General features: G+C 42.7%; 3 protein-coding genes across 3 annotated transcripts; 2 read left to right on the forward strand and 1 right to left on the reverse strand.

Annotated features, from left to right (window-relative positions):
• Positions 1-581: 581 nt before the first annotated feature.
• LOC108005207 (uncharacterized) lies at positions 582-2,049 on the forward strand. Its single transcript, XM_017068395.4, has 2 exons — positions 582-755; positions 833-2,049. Exons 1-2 carry the CDS (start codon positions 681-683, stop codon positions 1,349-1,351), a joined length of 594 nt encoding a protein of 197 aa, XP_016923884.1. The 5' UTR covers positions 582-680; the 3' UTR covers positions 1,352-2,049.
• Positions 1,633-10,147, reverse strand: LOC108005131 (uncharacterized). Its single transcript, XM_017068304.4, has 6 exons — positions 7,403-10,147; positions 6,305-6,752; positions 5,654-6,168; positions 2,831-3,192; positions 2,547-2,736; positions 1,633-2,373 (listed from the first exon to the last, which is right to left on the reverse strand). The coding sequence occupies exons 1-6, from the start codon at positions 10,071-10,073 to the stop codon at positions 2,210-2,212; spliced, it is 4,350 nt and encodes a 1,449-aa protein (XP_016923793.2). The 5' UTR covers positions 10,074-10,147; the 3' UTR covers positions 1,633-2,209.
• Positions 3,373-5,485, forward strand: LOC108005210 (uncharacterized). The gene is made up of 2 exons (XM_017068399.4): positions 3,373-4,626; positions 4,801-5,485. The coding sequence occupies exons 1-2, from the start codon at positions 3,518-3,520 to the stop codon at positions 5,327-5,329; spliced, it is 1,638 nt and encodes a 545-aa protein (XP_016923888.2). The 5' UTR covers positions 3,373-3,517; the 3' UTR covers positions 5,330-5,485.
• Positions 10,148-15,705: the final 5,558 nt, after the last annotated feature.

Below are 15,705 nucleotides of genomic sequence, written 5' to 3' on the forward strand. Positions count from 1 at the left end.
GCGTGCGAAGAGTCCGGCTATAGGTCTTGAGTGGTTAGTTGGTGTGGTGGACTCCAGGTGGCGCGCCATTTTGTGAGATTTTTTAGTATATTCTGGCTGTAGGCGTTGGACGACTATGACAAACGGTCTTACAGCGGGAAAGGGCTGCCAACTTGTCCAGAATTTTCATCCTTTTTTGAATTATTATATTAGTAAAAATGATATATTTAGTATGGCATTCCTATATTATTAATTAATTATAGCGAATGATAATTCGAAAATTGGTGTAAGTTATTTTTCATTGGGTTTTAAAATAATCAAAACAATAGAGAACACCGATAGTATCGCATAACCACACTTTGGCAATCGATAGACCATAACACTACCGTTGTTGTTGTAAATACAAAAATATGAAAAATAAGTTTAACGAATTCGAAGATTTTAAACATTTTGGACAGCTAAAAAAATAAATATCTGATCAAAATTAAACATTCCAACAATTTATCCGCTCGATAAAATCCCAAAATAATCGAAAAATCTAAAATAATAGCTAAGGCAGCTACAAAATAGTCGGCGACGTACTCCGAAAACAGCTAGAACTGGCTACAAAACAGCTGAACTGGCACCTCTTCGAGCGGCAGGCTGCTTCCTGGAAATTCCTTCAATATTAAATTTTTGATTTTAAAGCATTTTTGCAAGGAATGAGTTTGGGCGACTGCGTGAATAACTTTATATACCTGACGGGCAGCGAGGATTACGCGCTTAATCTGGCAAAGGTAAGTGCAGAGCCTTGGATTCAAGTCACCTTTCAAAGGAATAAATTGGTTTTGTGTATTTTTTTTCGTTTAAAAAGCTATGCGAACGCTTTGTTTTGAAGGAAAAGCGCGTTTTCCTGATCACCAGTCGCCAGCGGGAGATGGCCAAGCGTTTTGCCCTGAATTCGCAGAGCTGCAGCAAGTACTTGGCCATTTTGCAGGTGCTGGATGTTGAGAGCACCCCCAACCGAATGTTGGAGCTGCAGGACAATGCCGAGTCCCTAAGGAGCCCCGATTTAATAGTCTTCGACTTGCAGTCCCTGGTCCTGGAGGCCCTGCTGCGCCCCGTGATGCAGCAGTGCTCCACGTCCCAAATGGTGCGCCACATCGCCAAATGCTCGGCCTCCTTTGTCAACTACCGCGAAATCCTGGCCAGCTCGGAGCTCCAAAAGGCCGCGAAGCCCATCGATACCATTGTGGTCATGTCGCAGGAGCCGTATCCCATGTCACCGGCCCAGTTCAAGCTGCTCATTGGTCTCTATTTCCACGGCAACGAGTGTCACACCAACTTTGCCCAGCTCTCGTCCAGGATTTTGGTGTCCCACGGTTTCGACTAGCCGTGGATGCATCAGTTTGCCACCACCAGCGTGCCTTAAAGAGCTCTAAACTAAGTATTCCATTTCCCAAGATCCTCAATGGGCAACGATCTTTGTTATTTACTCTATTTTGGTTGTATGCTCTCACGCATTTTAGTCAATAAGTTAGTTAACATCCCTGCCAGACGAATATTTGCCGGGCTTCAAAGATATTGAAACACTTTCGCATAAGAATTGACGAATATTTAAGTTATTTATGTAAAAAGAAGCAGTGGTTGGAACTTTAGTTCCACTGAAAAGACTTTAAAGTTATCAAAACCAATTTCCAAAAAAGATACCATACGGAATTGTTGTTAGGCTAAAGAACAAGCAATTGTAACATGTTGAGAGATATTGTACCCTTATTATATAGAAATATAATACTGCGATAGTGCGAGTCTTTCGACAGAACTAACGAAAGTTACATGGCATCCATGCAAAATGTATACGAAAACCAAGAAATCGAGTGCTCGATTAAATATAGACTTTATTTTAGGTATACTATTTATTCTAAACAGGTTTACAACTACAAAAAAAAAAAAGCAGGTAATATTTAATTACAATACATATACACATAACAATAATATTATTATGCTAAAAGAAATCTCAATTTAAGAAAATTGTGTAAAAAAAAGAAAGCGGTATTGAGAAATGAATAAAATACATAAATGCAGGTGTAATATTATTGGAGAATGTATTCCGGAAATGTGGCAAGTGATCTCCGGAACACAAGCCGCCAAAGCCCGTTTAAAAAAAAAGGAACTAAAACTTTTTCACATATAGCCCCCAACCAGAATTCCCAAGGCTTCCGATTTTGATACCCCCAGCCGAAAAGGAGTCTCAAATATAGTCCAGCATGCCGCTTATGATCTCAAAGGCATCCCGAGCCGTGGGCTCGATGGCGCTGCTGGGCAGCAGATAGCCATGCACTCCATTGTCCGCCAGTTGGAGTGTGTAGCTGAAGGGTATTCCGATTTCGTAGGCGGCAAAGGCATCCGCACAGCCTGGAAAAATCGAGGTTAAGAAAGGATTAGCTAAAAAATAACCCTGAAATTTACTTATAGACATTATGAACTTATGATAATGGGTATATTATAATAGTTTTTTATGAAAACTTCAAGTTCCGTTCAGAAAATAATCTTCTAGGGATATACTTTCTTATAAATATAATACGCACCCGAACGCTGCTCTATCAGATCGTTGGATGCGTCGACCTTATAGCGGGATTTACTGCCCTTCTTGCGCAATCCATCAGTCCCCACCATTGCCACATCCAGAAAATCATCCAATCTTTCTGAATTGAATGTGGAATTGGCCTTGACCGGATAGGAAATCACCTGGCCATAGGCCTGCAGGGATATATACAGCTGAAAAATAGGAAATTTTATAATACCATTATAATAAGTCATACGAAAATTTAGCATAGTAGTCCCAAGTAATTATAGTTATTTCTAGACCTACCTTAATCTGCGTTCTATAGTCCATGAGGAAGTCGGAGACAGCTTTGGTTTCCGGTTCAGAAAATGGCGCAGGACCTGCGTAGAACTCGTTGCAGGGCGCCTTGGAGCTGCCCCGCTTGCCCCAATGATACAGCCAGTTCCTGTCCAGATCCACACCGAAACATACCTTTTCTGGACCCTTTTTCTGCTGGAGCCACGTCATCGCCGAGTCGAGAAGACCACTGGGTGGCGGAGTCTGGTGCTGCGATCGCGACTTCTTCCAGAATCGATCGTACTCGTGGCTATACGCATATCCATCCGGATTCAGAACAGGCATTACGTACCATGTGGTGTTCCGAATGAAATCCACTTCCTCGTTGGACTCTGTGGGGTTGGGTTAAGAAATCATTAATTTATATTTTTAATATCATAATAAAATACTATAAAGCTTTGATCTATCTTATATTGGTAATATTGAAAGCAGTTTTTATTAATAAAGGGACTGGAATCGGAAAAGTTCTCTATAAACTTAACGATCCACGTAGCCCCATTCCCTCAACTCAGATTATGTTAGTTACCCCCTTGTCAGTCCGCCAGTCAATACATTTGGAGCACCGAAAGTCGAGAGTGCTGTGTAAGAACTTTAGGCATCAACAGCTCGCCACTTGTCCTCCAGTCAGATCCGGATCGGGATCAGGATCAAGTGGCGATGGAGAGGCGAAGGCCCCGAAAATCCTCGCGCCATTTCTTGCGCTCCAAATCGAATCCTTCTGTTGGCGGGGGAGGAGGTGGTCCGTCATCGGCTACCTCTAGAGTGAGTCAACACCAACAGCCAAATGGCAATGGAACCCCCACCATCACATCCCTTCTAGGCGGACGCCTAAAGAGGGTTTCTCGCATCACCAGAGCTCCGCGGGCCATGCATGTGACCGAAAATCCCGATGAAGGTGGTGTGGGATTTGCACCCGTAAGAGATTCCGATCAATCGGAGGGCTCGGATGTGAATGCCGGAGAGATGGTCGTTCCGCCATCGGCAAGTCCCCGGGGATCGGCGGTGCACGGACCACTGGTAGGTGTGGCGTTCGGCAGCATGGTCAGAGATTCGGATAGTCCCCGGATATCGGAGGAGGTGGAGGAGATCTTCAGGACCTCTTCCCAGCGCTCCGTATCTGTGGTGGGAACGGGCAATCTGCGCTTCGATTCCACTCCCGGTGGTCGTGATGAATCCACTATTGGCAATATCAATTTCGCACCGAATTCGTACTACGAAGAGAACAGGCATAGCAGCATGGAGTCCGATGAGTCCAATGACAATCGCAATGGCAACCGGATAGACAGTACCCCGAGCTTAGGAGCCTGCAGCCATGGCTGGACGCAGCAGCAACAGCAGCCCGCCTCAGGACATGCCGGCCGGGACACTTTGGGGTTCGCCATCCATCTGGGCACCGCCACCATGGGTCACAATCGATGCAGCTTGGGCGTTAATTGCGATGAGGACTGTGGCTATGGGACCGGGTGCGATGCTGGATGCAGTGATGCCCATGGCATCGAACCTGGTAGCTTCGCTATACCAAGACCAACAGATCCCGGCCCATCTTTGGTTATGTCACAGGGAGGTCCACCTGTGAGCAGTGCCCTGCGTGGTGCTCAAGGACCAGCAGTGGGTCCTGCTGGGGGATATCCCGCTGGAGGATATGGCGCTGGAGGAGGCTATAAGCCCATCTCCCCTGGACAGCGGGGATCCATGGGGACAGATTTCGGCAGTGACCAGTTGAACTTCTTCATTACCTTCCTGCTGGAGGTCCTCGGCGTTCTAGTGTAAGTATGCCTTAAAAGATTGATCCACCCTCATCTCAACAGCTAGGCACCAAAGGCTTAGACATTTATGTCCTTCATAGCTGATGCACTGTTACAACAATGGTTTTAAGATCACACCTAACTCTGAATAACACCTTACTCCCTTTTTAACTCTTGAAAACCTTCCACCCCCAGATTCTTTGCCATCTGCACCATTACATTCTGGATCACTCTAGGCTACCATGTCGTCCAGTTGCTGGTGGACCTGAAGAACGCCGATCGCAACGTTCAGGTGGCGGTGGCCATTGTATTCGGGCTGCTGCTCATCGCGTTCGCCATTTCGCAGGTGACCCACCGCAGTGGTGCCTGCTGTCATTCACGGGATCGAGCCCGTTCCAGGTCCAAGGGCGGTGGCATTTGCCCGTTCCACAGGTCCACCAAGTCCAAGGCGAAGGCCAAGCCCAAGAGTTGTGGCTCAAAAACCAAGAGCTGTGCTTACAAGCCGAAGAACAAAAAGGCGCCAAACGATGGAGGTGGCTGCAGGAAGGGGAGCACTTGCGGAGCCAAAATGGATTTCCACTCGCACCGAAAGACACGCTACACCGACTGCGAAGGACGGGCCATTTTCCTGAGTGCTAGGCGATATGCCATACCCACGGAGATGAAGCAGCCGCCCACCATTGTCCTCTGGCTGCGTGACGCGGTGGCCCACATGATGCGGTAACCATCAAGGACCTACTGCCCCACGTTGGGCGCCAGAAACAGAACACCATGGTAAAAATGACTACAGACTGACTGGGTGGACCATTAACTGCAAACTACACGCTACAAATTCGAGAATATGTTTCAAAATTGCAGGTTCAATAAATTTTCTATAAATGAATACCCAATATTAGATTGTTATAGACTAAAGCCCCATTTCATACAAGTGGATCACAACGTTGACTATCAATAAAACAAAAAAATGTACGGTCTATAATTGGAGAAGTAATGGACTCTAGAAGTGCCATTTTGGGTCACTTTGGGAATAAAATTGGCTTCTACTCACTGTTTGTCTTCATCAGGCGCAGAAGCTCGGCTATCATCCAGGTGGCCGTCGCAGGTCCGATCCAAGCCAATCCCTGAGCTCCGGCCTCGACGAACACGGCGTTGGCCTGGCCTGTCTTCCGCTTCCGCTTGGGTCGCTTGATGGTGTGAAGACTGTCGCTATTCGCCGCCGCCGCCGATTGTTTGGACTCGATCTTCACCACAATCAAGGGGCGGCCCTCGTAGGAGCGACCGATGTGGATGAGCTCAACCAGTTGCGGGTGACGCATACGCACCGTCTCCAGATACTTGATGATCTCATCGTGGTTGTGGTAGCGATTCCAGTTCATGGGCGGCGGTACTGTTGGTCGCGGCTTTGAGGGACGAGTGGTGTGGAGATAATCCTCTTTGGTCAGCTCGTAGGCAATGGCCTTGCCCACATCGAAGATAAGCACTTCGTGGACGATGCCCTCGTAGTTCAGGGTGCCCTGGAAGTCTACGAGCATCTTGGGCGGTACAAGGACATCTGTGAGTCCTCTAAAAGGATGAGAGGGGTAGAATGATTTCGATTAAGATAAAATCTGCTCATTAAAATGATTTTCAAGTGAAGCTTTATGTAATATTTTTGACAGACGCGAATTCTTCAGCACCAACTGATTTTGCAGCAACTCACCTGAGACTGGGTCCCTTGAGCCAGTGCATCTTTACCCCGTCCTCGCCCTTTTTGAACTCCTCCAGTGCTCGAACCTGCTCCTCATCCTGCGGCTTTAGCCGCCAAATCTGGTACTTATCATAGCTGATACGCCTGGGAGCTTCCGGTCTGGATGTTGTGGTTGTGGTGCTAGTGGTTCCCCTGGTGGTCATCCGAGTGGCCAGTGCCTGGAGCAGCGGATTACTGGTGGTTGTGGAGATGGCATTGCCAGTGGAATTGACAATATGATGGGCCAGTATGCCAATCCAGTTTTGAGGATTCCTGAGGGGATCTACAATGGTCAGGATGGGCACCTGCGCCGCCGATGGTGTGTGGGTGGTCGTTGTGGTTGAGGTGGTCGATGTGGAGGTGGTGGAACGACGCCTGACCTTTCGCTTCGGCCCCGAATCGAACCAGCTGGAAAACCATTCTGTTGGGAGAAAAGTCATATATTGGCTTGGGCTGTTTTTCTTTCGTTTTTCTCTGCGGTGCAGAAAGCGTGAAGGTAAACGAGAACCCACACCGTTAGCCAATTAATGGGGTTCTGGGTTGTCCCTTTTATCTCCCTGCTCATTCAGCCAATCTCGCTATTAACTCAACCGCTCAAATAACAAGAACTTTGTGGAGTTTGCTTTTAATTGCAGGGTAATTAGATGTTAAGGCAAACTTATAAACGTTGTTGGTAAATAAAACAAACATTCTAAATATAGTAATGAATAAAGTTGAACTTGCCAAATCATCGTTACTATATTTCTATCGAAACTAGTCAAGCTTGAGAATTTGGCCTCTTGGTTTTTCTATAAACATAAGGTTTCCCTATGAAAATTGCATGAAGTGCTATATCTTTTAATTAATCGATCTCTAAGCTTAGATCCCTTTTAAATGGATAATATCCTCATAAAAATTGATTTTGTAGATACTTATTTTGGGTTTCAAACTATAATCATCACAAGTTTTCGTTCCTAAAGCGTTTTATTCAGTTCCGAACTTCTTTTTTTGTTGTACCATCCTCATTTCCCATTTCTAAGGTTTTTTTTAATGGGTTTTTCAGTGTTTTGACCTCTTTTTGGTGCTACTCACTGTCATAGTCATCCTCGGGGTCTTGCTCCGTGGTGGTTCCTCCGAATCCGAACCAGGACCCCAGCCAGCCGGCTGGCTCCTTGGTGGGTGGTGGCAAGGGCGCTGGCATCGTGGTTGTGGTCGTGGTGCTGCCGATCTTCTTGGTGCGTCGCTGCAGGCCAAACCAGGAGCTAAACCAGCTGCCCAGCGAGGAGGAGTCATCGCCCTCGTCATCCTCATCCTCCGGCTCGGCATAGGCTTCATTGCTATGGGCACTGTGATAGAGGGTATAGCTGGGATACTTCGAAACGGGTGGACTGGGTGGCTCCTTGTCGTCCTCCTCATCGGCACTGCCAAAGCCATCCATGAATCGCGACATGGCCATCTGAACGGGGTAGAAGATCATGCGAAAGAAGCCACCTATTCCAGAGTCTTCGTCATCGTCGTAATCCTCTTCCGAGTCCACTGGTCGCCTTCTGATGCGAATCTTTTTCTTGGCCATGGAGTTCTTGGTGCTCGAGGTGGCATCGTCCTCCTCGCTGCTCGATATGGTTGATGTGGTCGTTATTTCCTCCTCCACCATCGCTCCAAAATCAGCACCTTCCTCTGCGGAACTGCTTTCTTCCTTGAGATCACTCTGGGCCTCGGTGCTGCCACTTTGATTTTGGTCTGGTTCGTCCTTGTTCTTCTCCCCATCCTCGAAGTAGTAGTCATCATCTTCCTCCTCCTCCTCATCCTCGTAATCCCCATCCGACATGAGCTCGAATATATCAAAACTGGGCAGCTCGGGGCGTCCACGCTTGCGTTCTTTTGTTTTAGTTTTAGTTTTAGTATTATTTTTGTTTTTATTTTTCTGGATGGAACTTAGGTTTACTTTGGGGGTTTCATCCTGGCTGTGGTTTTTGTGGAGCAGATGCAAAGCAAGGGGCAAGTGGACCCCACCACCTGAGTTTGTGTCCTTCTGAGGGCTGGTTTGTGGTGGTTGTTGTTTGGTCTTTCGTTTTCTAGAGTTTCCCTTTGGAGAGCGTCTTCTAGGCGTACTCACTCGTCGTGCTGCCACTTCTTTTTGGGATCCCGTTGATAATATATTTTGTGACTTCTTTGTTACTACTTTTTGTGATCTTTTTGTAGCTTTTTCAGTGTTTTGTTTTATAGATTTCTTAATTCCCGAATCATAAGGCTTATCCAAAGAGCGACGATGTCTAGGATGGAGAATTCCAGAAGCATCACTTTCTTCTGGGTACTCATTTGTTTCTAGATTCTTCACAAAACCTTGTCGTTTAGAGTTTTTTGAAGATCCTCTTATTTCTCTTCTTTTCCTTGACTTTTTAAAAACATTTTGAAGCATTTTGGTTTTAGTCAGTGTGTTTAAAGAAGGTATTTTTAGATAAAGTGGTTCCACTAGTTCTGCTCCATTGCCACCCTCTACTTCTTCAATTCTCCCCGCCAAATCTTCCAGTGAGCGCCGTTTTCTAAAATTTAGTGGTTCAACCACCTGATGGGTTTCCTGTTCTTCCAGTGAAACATTTTCTTCCGGTGACTCTTCTCCAGTTCTAAGTAGATGCTGACTGAACACATTCGACGTGGGCAACGTGGCCTGTGGCATATGTGGTTTCTCCAATTGGGTATAAGCCGGCGGTGGTCGCGTGGTGGTGCTGGTGGTGCTGGGTCTCTTTCCCAAGACAATGGGCAGGGCACCCTGGGTATTTCTGGTATTATTACCCCCATAACCCGGCCTCTTTTTAATCACCTTAGTCTTATTCTTTGGTTTCTTCTTGCGCTTCTTTCTTCGCGTATTTGGCCTTGAAGTGGTGCTGATGCTGGTGGTGGTGGTGGTGGTGCTGCTCCCATGGTGGGGCAGCTTGAGCAGCTGATCGCTGACGTGATCTATGGGTCCACTGGTTACCATCACAGGTGGTGGTCGATGACTGGGCTTGGGTAACTTGTTGCTGGGTTTGCCCACTGGATTTTGTGGCTTCTTCAATCGTATGATCTGAGGTCTAGCGGTGGTTCCTCCATTATGCACTGGATTCAGAGTGGATATTACTGTGCCAGGCGGTATAGATTGGCAATGCTGTTCGTACTGTCTGCGCAAATTCTCCAGATCGGCATCGTATTGTGCCTTGGTCACATAAATGGCAATGCCATTGCTATCGTTGCGACTTTGAGTGGGTGTAACACTTGGATTCGGACCCACTCCCACTTGACTGATGGCGTAGACAATCCCAGTGGTTGGATGGGTGAAGTATATGGGAAATGTGGTGCCGTTTCCCGGGGTTTGTGGCTTTGGTTTGGGTTTTGGACTCGGACTTGGCTCCTTGATCTCCAGCAGTTCGCTCTGCACATGGAATTGATCGGAAATGGAGGCTGCCGGCTGACTATCCTCCACGGACTCAAACACATACGGCTGCGAGTGCTGTCCTGAGTCCTGATCGTGATCCTGATCGAACAGCTGGAATTCCAATTCGGGTGGTGCGAAACGAATGGAGGTCTGGTGCTGGTAGCGCGGCACGAATCGGCGATCTTGGACGCGACGCTGGAGGAGATCGCGACCCCAGCTCTGGCGCACTAGGCTGTCGAACTCCTCGGCACTCGGATGGTAGCCGAAATCGATGGCGCCGATTTGATGGCCCAAGACCCAGACATTGACCGCGATAACGATCGAGAGAAAAACGGGCAGCCCGGTTAACATTCTCGACGATCTGACGATACTCCACGACGACCAAGACGATGACTGTTTGGCTGCGCGGCTGGTTGGCAAATGAAACGAGCCCCAAGTCGCAGGCCCAACTCAGCCGGTCGGAGAAAGCCCCGTCTTCGGGCCCCTTCGCCATCACAGTTCCGGCCACTTGGCTTTTGGCCCGTAACGCTGCCTCCTCCTCCTCTAGAGTCTGGGGCTCTGAGCTCCTAACCCCCCAACCTGTCGAACGTTCTGGCCGCAGTTCACTGGTGGCAACTCCCAACTCCCAACCACCAACTATCTTCTTAACTGGCCTTGCGACAGTTATCGAGGCATGCAAAATTGCCAATCTAATCGCCAATGGGCCAAACAAGGGTTAAGTGCTGGAAAAATTATGGAATCGAAAGTACTAAAAGAAAGAATACCAGAAAATGTGGGTATGTCTCCGTTGCATCCTATATAGGTGGCAATTTATATTGCTTAGCATAGACACACTCAGAACTACAAATTATCTCCGCAAAATATCCAGTTGAACTAGATAAGAATTGGATTTGGATAATCTTATAGTAAAAAAATATCTAAATTTTTTGTAAAAAAAAGGAAGGACAATAATCAAAATTCTTTTTACCAAATAAATAATACTTGATATTCTGAAATACTAAACTGAATTTCCATTAAATTAAAATCAACAAATTATTTTGCTCACGAAGTACTGCCATATATGGTAATAATACAAATTAAAAAATAATAATAAGTAAATTATATTCCTGTCCAATTGAAATTCCAAAATACTTTACATATTTAATTTCCATGTTTTCAAAATATTATAATACAAAGAATAATACTTGCATAGTATTTTTGGTATCTTTTTTAAGTTTTTAAAATTTCTTACCACCAAAATATACCTAAAGATTGGCGTGTTTTAAAAATGGGTTATAAGTGAAATCTTTTTATTTGGCAATGTCATATAAATATTTAATGCCTAAACTTATGAAAAAAATTATATATTGGTTTCTAAAATAAAATACTAAATATATATAAATATTAAATACTTATAAATTCTTTCAAAATTTGTAATGAAAATATTTATTAAATTTATTGAAAAATCCAACACTATCTATGATTTTCGCTCAGTGTTCATCTGAGTGCGCTTGAGTGTTCGCCAGGTAATTCGGCTTCATGGAGGCACGCATCCCATAAGATCGGATAAGCCAGCATGTGGTGGCAATCGCGGTCAGGTCATTTGTTTGTGGTACGAACTATGTGAATAGTTATAGTGTGTGCACGCAAAAAAAAACCGATGTCAATTTGATATTATATTGCAATCTAATAAGATTAATTTTTAATATTGATATTAATATTAAAATGTTAATGTGACATTAATTTCCCAATTTCTGTGCTAGTCAGAAAAAGAGCGGCAGATTCAGTCAGAAAGTGCGAGTGAGTTAGATATTATGATCTGTCAAACGAAGTGCCAAATTTATTTTAATCAATATCAACTTGATATTTATCGATTTTTTTATTATCAAATAGATATTAATAATGGCTAGTTTTAATAATCGTTACTCGTAGAGTACAAAGGGTATATTGTGTTCTTGATAAAGTTTGTAACAAGGAAAAAAAGAAGGAAATGTTGAAAATCCTATAAATGATATATATTCTTGATTGGGATCAGCAGCCGAGTCGATCTAGCCATGTCGGTTTGTCCGTCTATCTGTCCGTCCATCTGTCCGTCTATCTGTCCGTATAATTGTCCGTACATTTGTCCGTCCATCTGTCCGTCCATTTGTACGTCCATTTGTCCGTATATTTGTCCGTATATTTGTCCGTACATTTGTCCGTCTGTATGAACACTTAGATTTTGCAAAATATAAGAGCTAACACTTGGGATTGAGGATGCAGATGCTAGCAATCTATATCGGAACTACGGTCTTTATTTATAAAAAAAATTGTATATCTAATAATTATTTCAAAATTTCTTGAAACACTAGGATTACAAGTTAAAATATGGAATATAACGACGCATTTAAAATATGCATTCAAAATGTTAAAAATTCTTAACTAATTAACAGGTATCAAATAGTCGAGTCCCTCAACTTTAGCCTTCCTTCTGGCTTTTTCTGTGTGGTGTGGCCGTGGCATTTGTGACCCACTTAGGCGGCACCGCTTTTTGCCTTTCTGGAGGATCAGGCGCCGGAGGTGGGGCCAACAGGTCGGACTTGTCCATCGGTGGGCGGCTGTGGGGGAGGGGGTTCGGGCTCAGGCTCTAAAAGCCAACATTAAATTGCTGGCGATGACGACAATTCAATCCGATGGCTCATCCGATCACCCAGCTGTCTTTGGACTGGAATGGAATGGCTGGACAAGGCGATAAATTAAAAGAAAATTGTCATTAGTATGTGGGAAACAATTAACGATTGTAGTACATTGGTCCATCGGGGTTACAGGTCCCTGTTCATCAAAATAAGCAATGGAACATGGTATAAACTAATTTATTGGTATAAAATTGTTTGTTTTAATTTTAAATATTAAGATACTGTACTTTGAATAAAATGAATACATTGTATAAAAATGATATATCATATGATTATAATATATCTTCAGTCATACGTACATGCAATTTCAAAAGTAAAGATTTTAGAATTTGGTATTCTTAGATGGTTTCTATAGATATTTTAAGGAAATACCTTTATTTTGGTGTATATAATCCACCTTGCTTATAATTTCGCTTTCATATAGGGTGACAATGGCGTGAAGTGACTTGGAACAGTAGCAGAATGAGTTAAGAGATCGAGATTTCGAGTTTCAGATACGGCGACAATGTCTTAATCCACCGCCGACTCTTCAGATCTTTCACTTTCTACGCATTCTGCAATTAAATATCATATTTTTTGTGTTTTCATAATTTTCTGACGACTTCTTTTTTTTGGCTTGTTGTTGGTGACTTTCGCCGAGGGGCGGTGACCCCGCCCTTTAAAATCAGGTATGTCTATATGTCGCTGGGTAATTACCAGCACTAAGACAATAATATTCTCTGGTTATTCGGACTTACTGGAGCGTTACTAAAAAACGTTTAACGTTTCAAGACAACGGCAATTGACGAAAACGCTTCGAAAACGCCTCAAGCGAATAAAAGGGGGACTGTCCGTATGACTTTTAATAACAATAATCCACTGAATAATATAAACAAAAGCCGCACTCGCTGGGGAAAGACAAACGAAATAAAAGCAAAACAATTTTAATTGCAAGTTTTCTATTTGGTCGGCGATCTAAACAGAAGCCAAGCATGTCAGGGGTTCCACATAGATGTCTAGATATCTTATAAATCTTATATATGTAGGCATGACAGAAGCAGAACTACCTGTTTTGGATGAGTTAAGAAGTTGCAAGACTTAGTGCGACATTAAAAGCGAAAGTCACCAGGAATTCGAAGGGGGTTACATTACTCGACGGGTATTTAAAAAGGAAAATATATACCTTTCGATTGTATTCGATCTTTTACTAAAATACCATTTCGATCTGATAATAATACATGATGACTTATTATATTGTTTTAAATTGCATTAAAATTATTTTTAACATATTTTTTTTAATGTTGGTTCAACAAAACGAATGGTTGTCTTATGTTTTTAAAATTTTGGCACGCGATAGTGGAAAATTTTCACGTGCTCTCATAAATCTAGCTGTCTTAAAAGCAATAAAAAAAACCATATATTTATTTATACACCGCTAATGGAATGGCCCACCCTCAAAAGATAATCCTGCTTAAAATGATACAAGTATTGAAATGATAAAATATTTCTGCAGCTAATTCGGAATATAATTGAAATCCATCAGTAGAAGTTCATCGTCATTTAAATGAAAACAATACATATATAATTTACTAGCTAGCACATTTCATTCATTTTTATACATTTATTCTTGTGTTGTTTTGAAAGAATTAAGAAGCATTGCAAATAATTTATTCCATTTAGTGCTGAACGTTGAATACACTATTGATTTTAGAAAATTTGTTTAACACATAGGATTAAAATTTTTAGAATTTTCTCATGTATATAGTGTTATCTAAAATTTTTACGAATCAGTAAGTTTAGAAATATAAAATTAAATTTTGAGGAAATATTTCTTGGTCATTCCTATATTTTATAGCCTAATGTTTTGCCAAATGTGTTTATCTTTCGGGAGAGTATTATGCATATACATATTCGATCCACACACGTTCTGGCTAGATGGTATTCGTCATTGGGTCGGCTGACCCAAAATGTGAATCTTTTTATAGTCAATCCCACCCATCATCCGAAGAACAGGCGAATCATGCCAAATCAGAGGACAATGTTCGATCTCTAGGCATATATCTATGGCTTTATGGACTGTCCATCTAATTTCAAGGCCAGGGACAGGGTCTCAGGGTTGAACTGGCGCTTCTTTGTGTTCTAAGGCAGCCGCCAGTCTTCAATTGAGCGATCTGCTCAAATAGTTGGCGTGTGTCCCGCAATAGAACCCCATGGAGGGAAAATGCACTGGAAGAAAAGTGAAAGTGCCATCACATACAGTTTACAAGGCAACCAGATAAATAATATATTATACTTTACTTTTACTTTTCATCAACTTTTATTTACATTTTAAAGTTCATAAAGCATTCCAGTGACTCAAAAAAGTGTCTTTCATAAATTGTATACTTGTTTTTAAATCTTTTAAAATTTTTATAACAAACCATGTTTTTTTAATGCAATTTTAAAATAATATATTTCAAATGTATTTCTTTTAAATTAGGCAAGCATTTTTTATTGTGCAAATTTATTAATAGTGTCATTTTTCTCTTGGCGCCTTAGTCTTTTTCTTTATATAATCTATGAAAATTGTATACAACATTTTTATTAATTAATAAATTTAATTTTTATACAAAATGTTTAATGCAATTTTAAATCAATAATATTTAACTTGTATTTTTATAAAGTTAGGCAATAATTTTTTGTTCTGCATATTTATTAATGGAATTCTTCGTCTCTCACCGCCTTTGCCTTTGGCTTCAATTGATTTTTATACAAATCAATAATAATAAAGCACAGCTTAAACGGAGCAGTCATTGTAGATTATTTCTTTAAATAATTCAAATTTTATTTAAACTAACGCAGTTCAATATTGCAAATCTATTTCTATGCAACAGGGGTAATACCCCCACCTTTATCACAAAAAATAGCCAAACAGTCATTGACCTTACCATGGTGTTAGGTGGTCTGCTAGAAGCAGTCAGAAACTGGGAAGTCTCAAACGAACACTCTTTCTCTGACCATAGATTTATAGAAACCACTTTATCACTAGACCCTCCTACTCCAGCTGAATTCGTCAACTATAGAAGTACCAACTGGCGCGCTTATATGGAAGCCCTACTAAACATTCTTCCAATAGAACCCCCAAATGACAACAGTGATATACTCAGTCTTGATAACATAGTAGGGATGTTCGCGAATGTCTGCAACTCGGCTTTCGAAGCAGCCCACCCTAAACGCAAGCCGAGAGGAACCAGAAAGCCTCCTTGGTGGACACAGAAACTTTCAGAACTCAGATCCAGTTGCAGAACCCTTTTTAACAGGGCAAAAGCAGGAAATGAGGATCTAAAATGGCAACAGTACAAGTTAGAACT

Source organism: Drosophila suzukii, chromosome X, assembly GCF_043229965.1.
Source record: "Drosophila suzukii chromosome X, CBGP_Dsuzu_IsoJpt1.0, whole genome shotgun sequence".
NCBI lineage: Eukaryota > Metazoa > Arthropoda > Insecta > Diptera > Drosophilidae > Drosophila > Drosophila suzukii.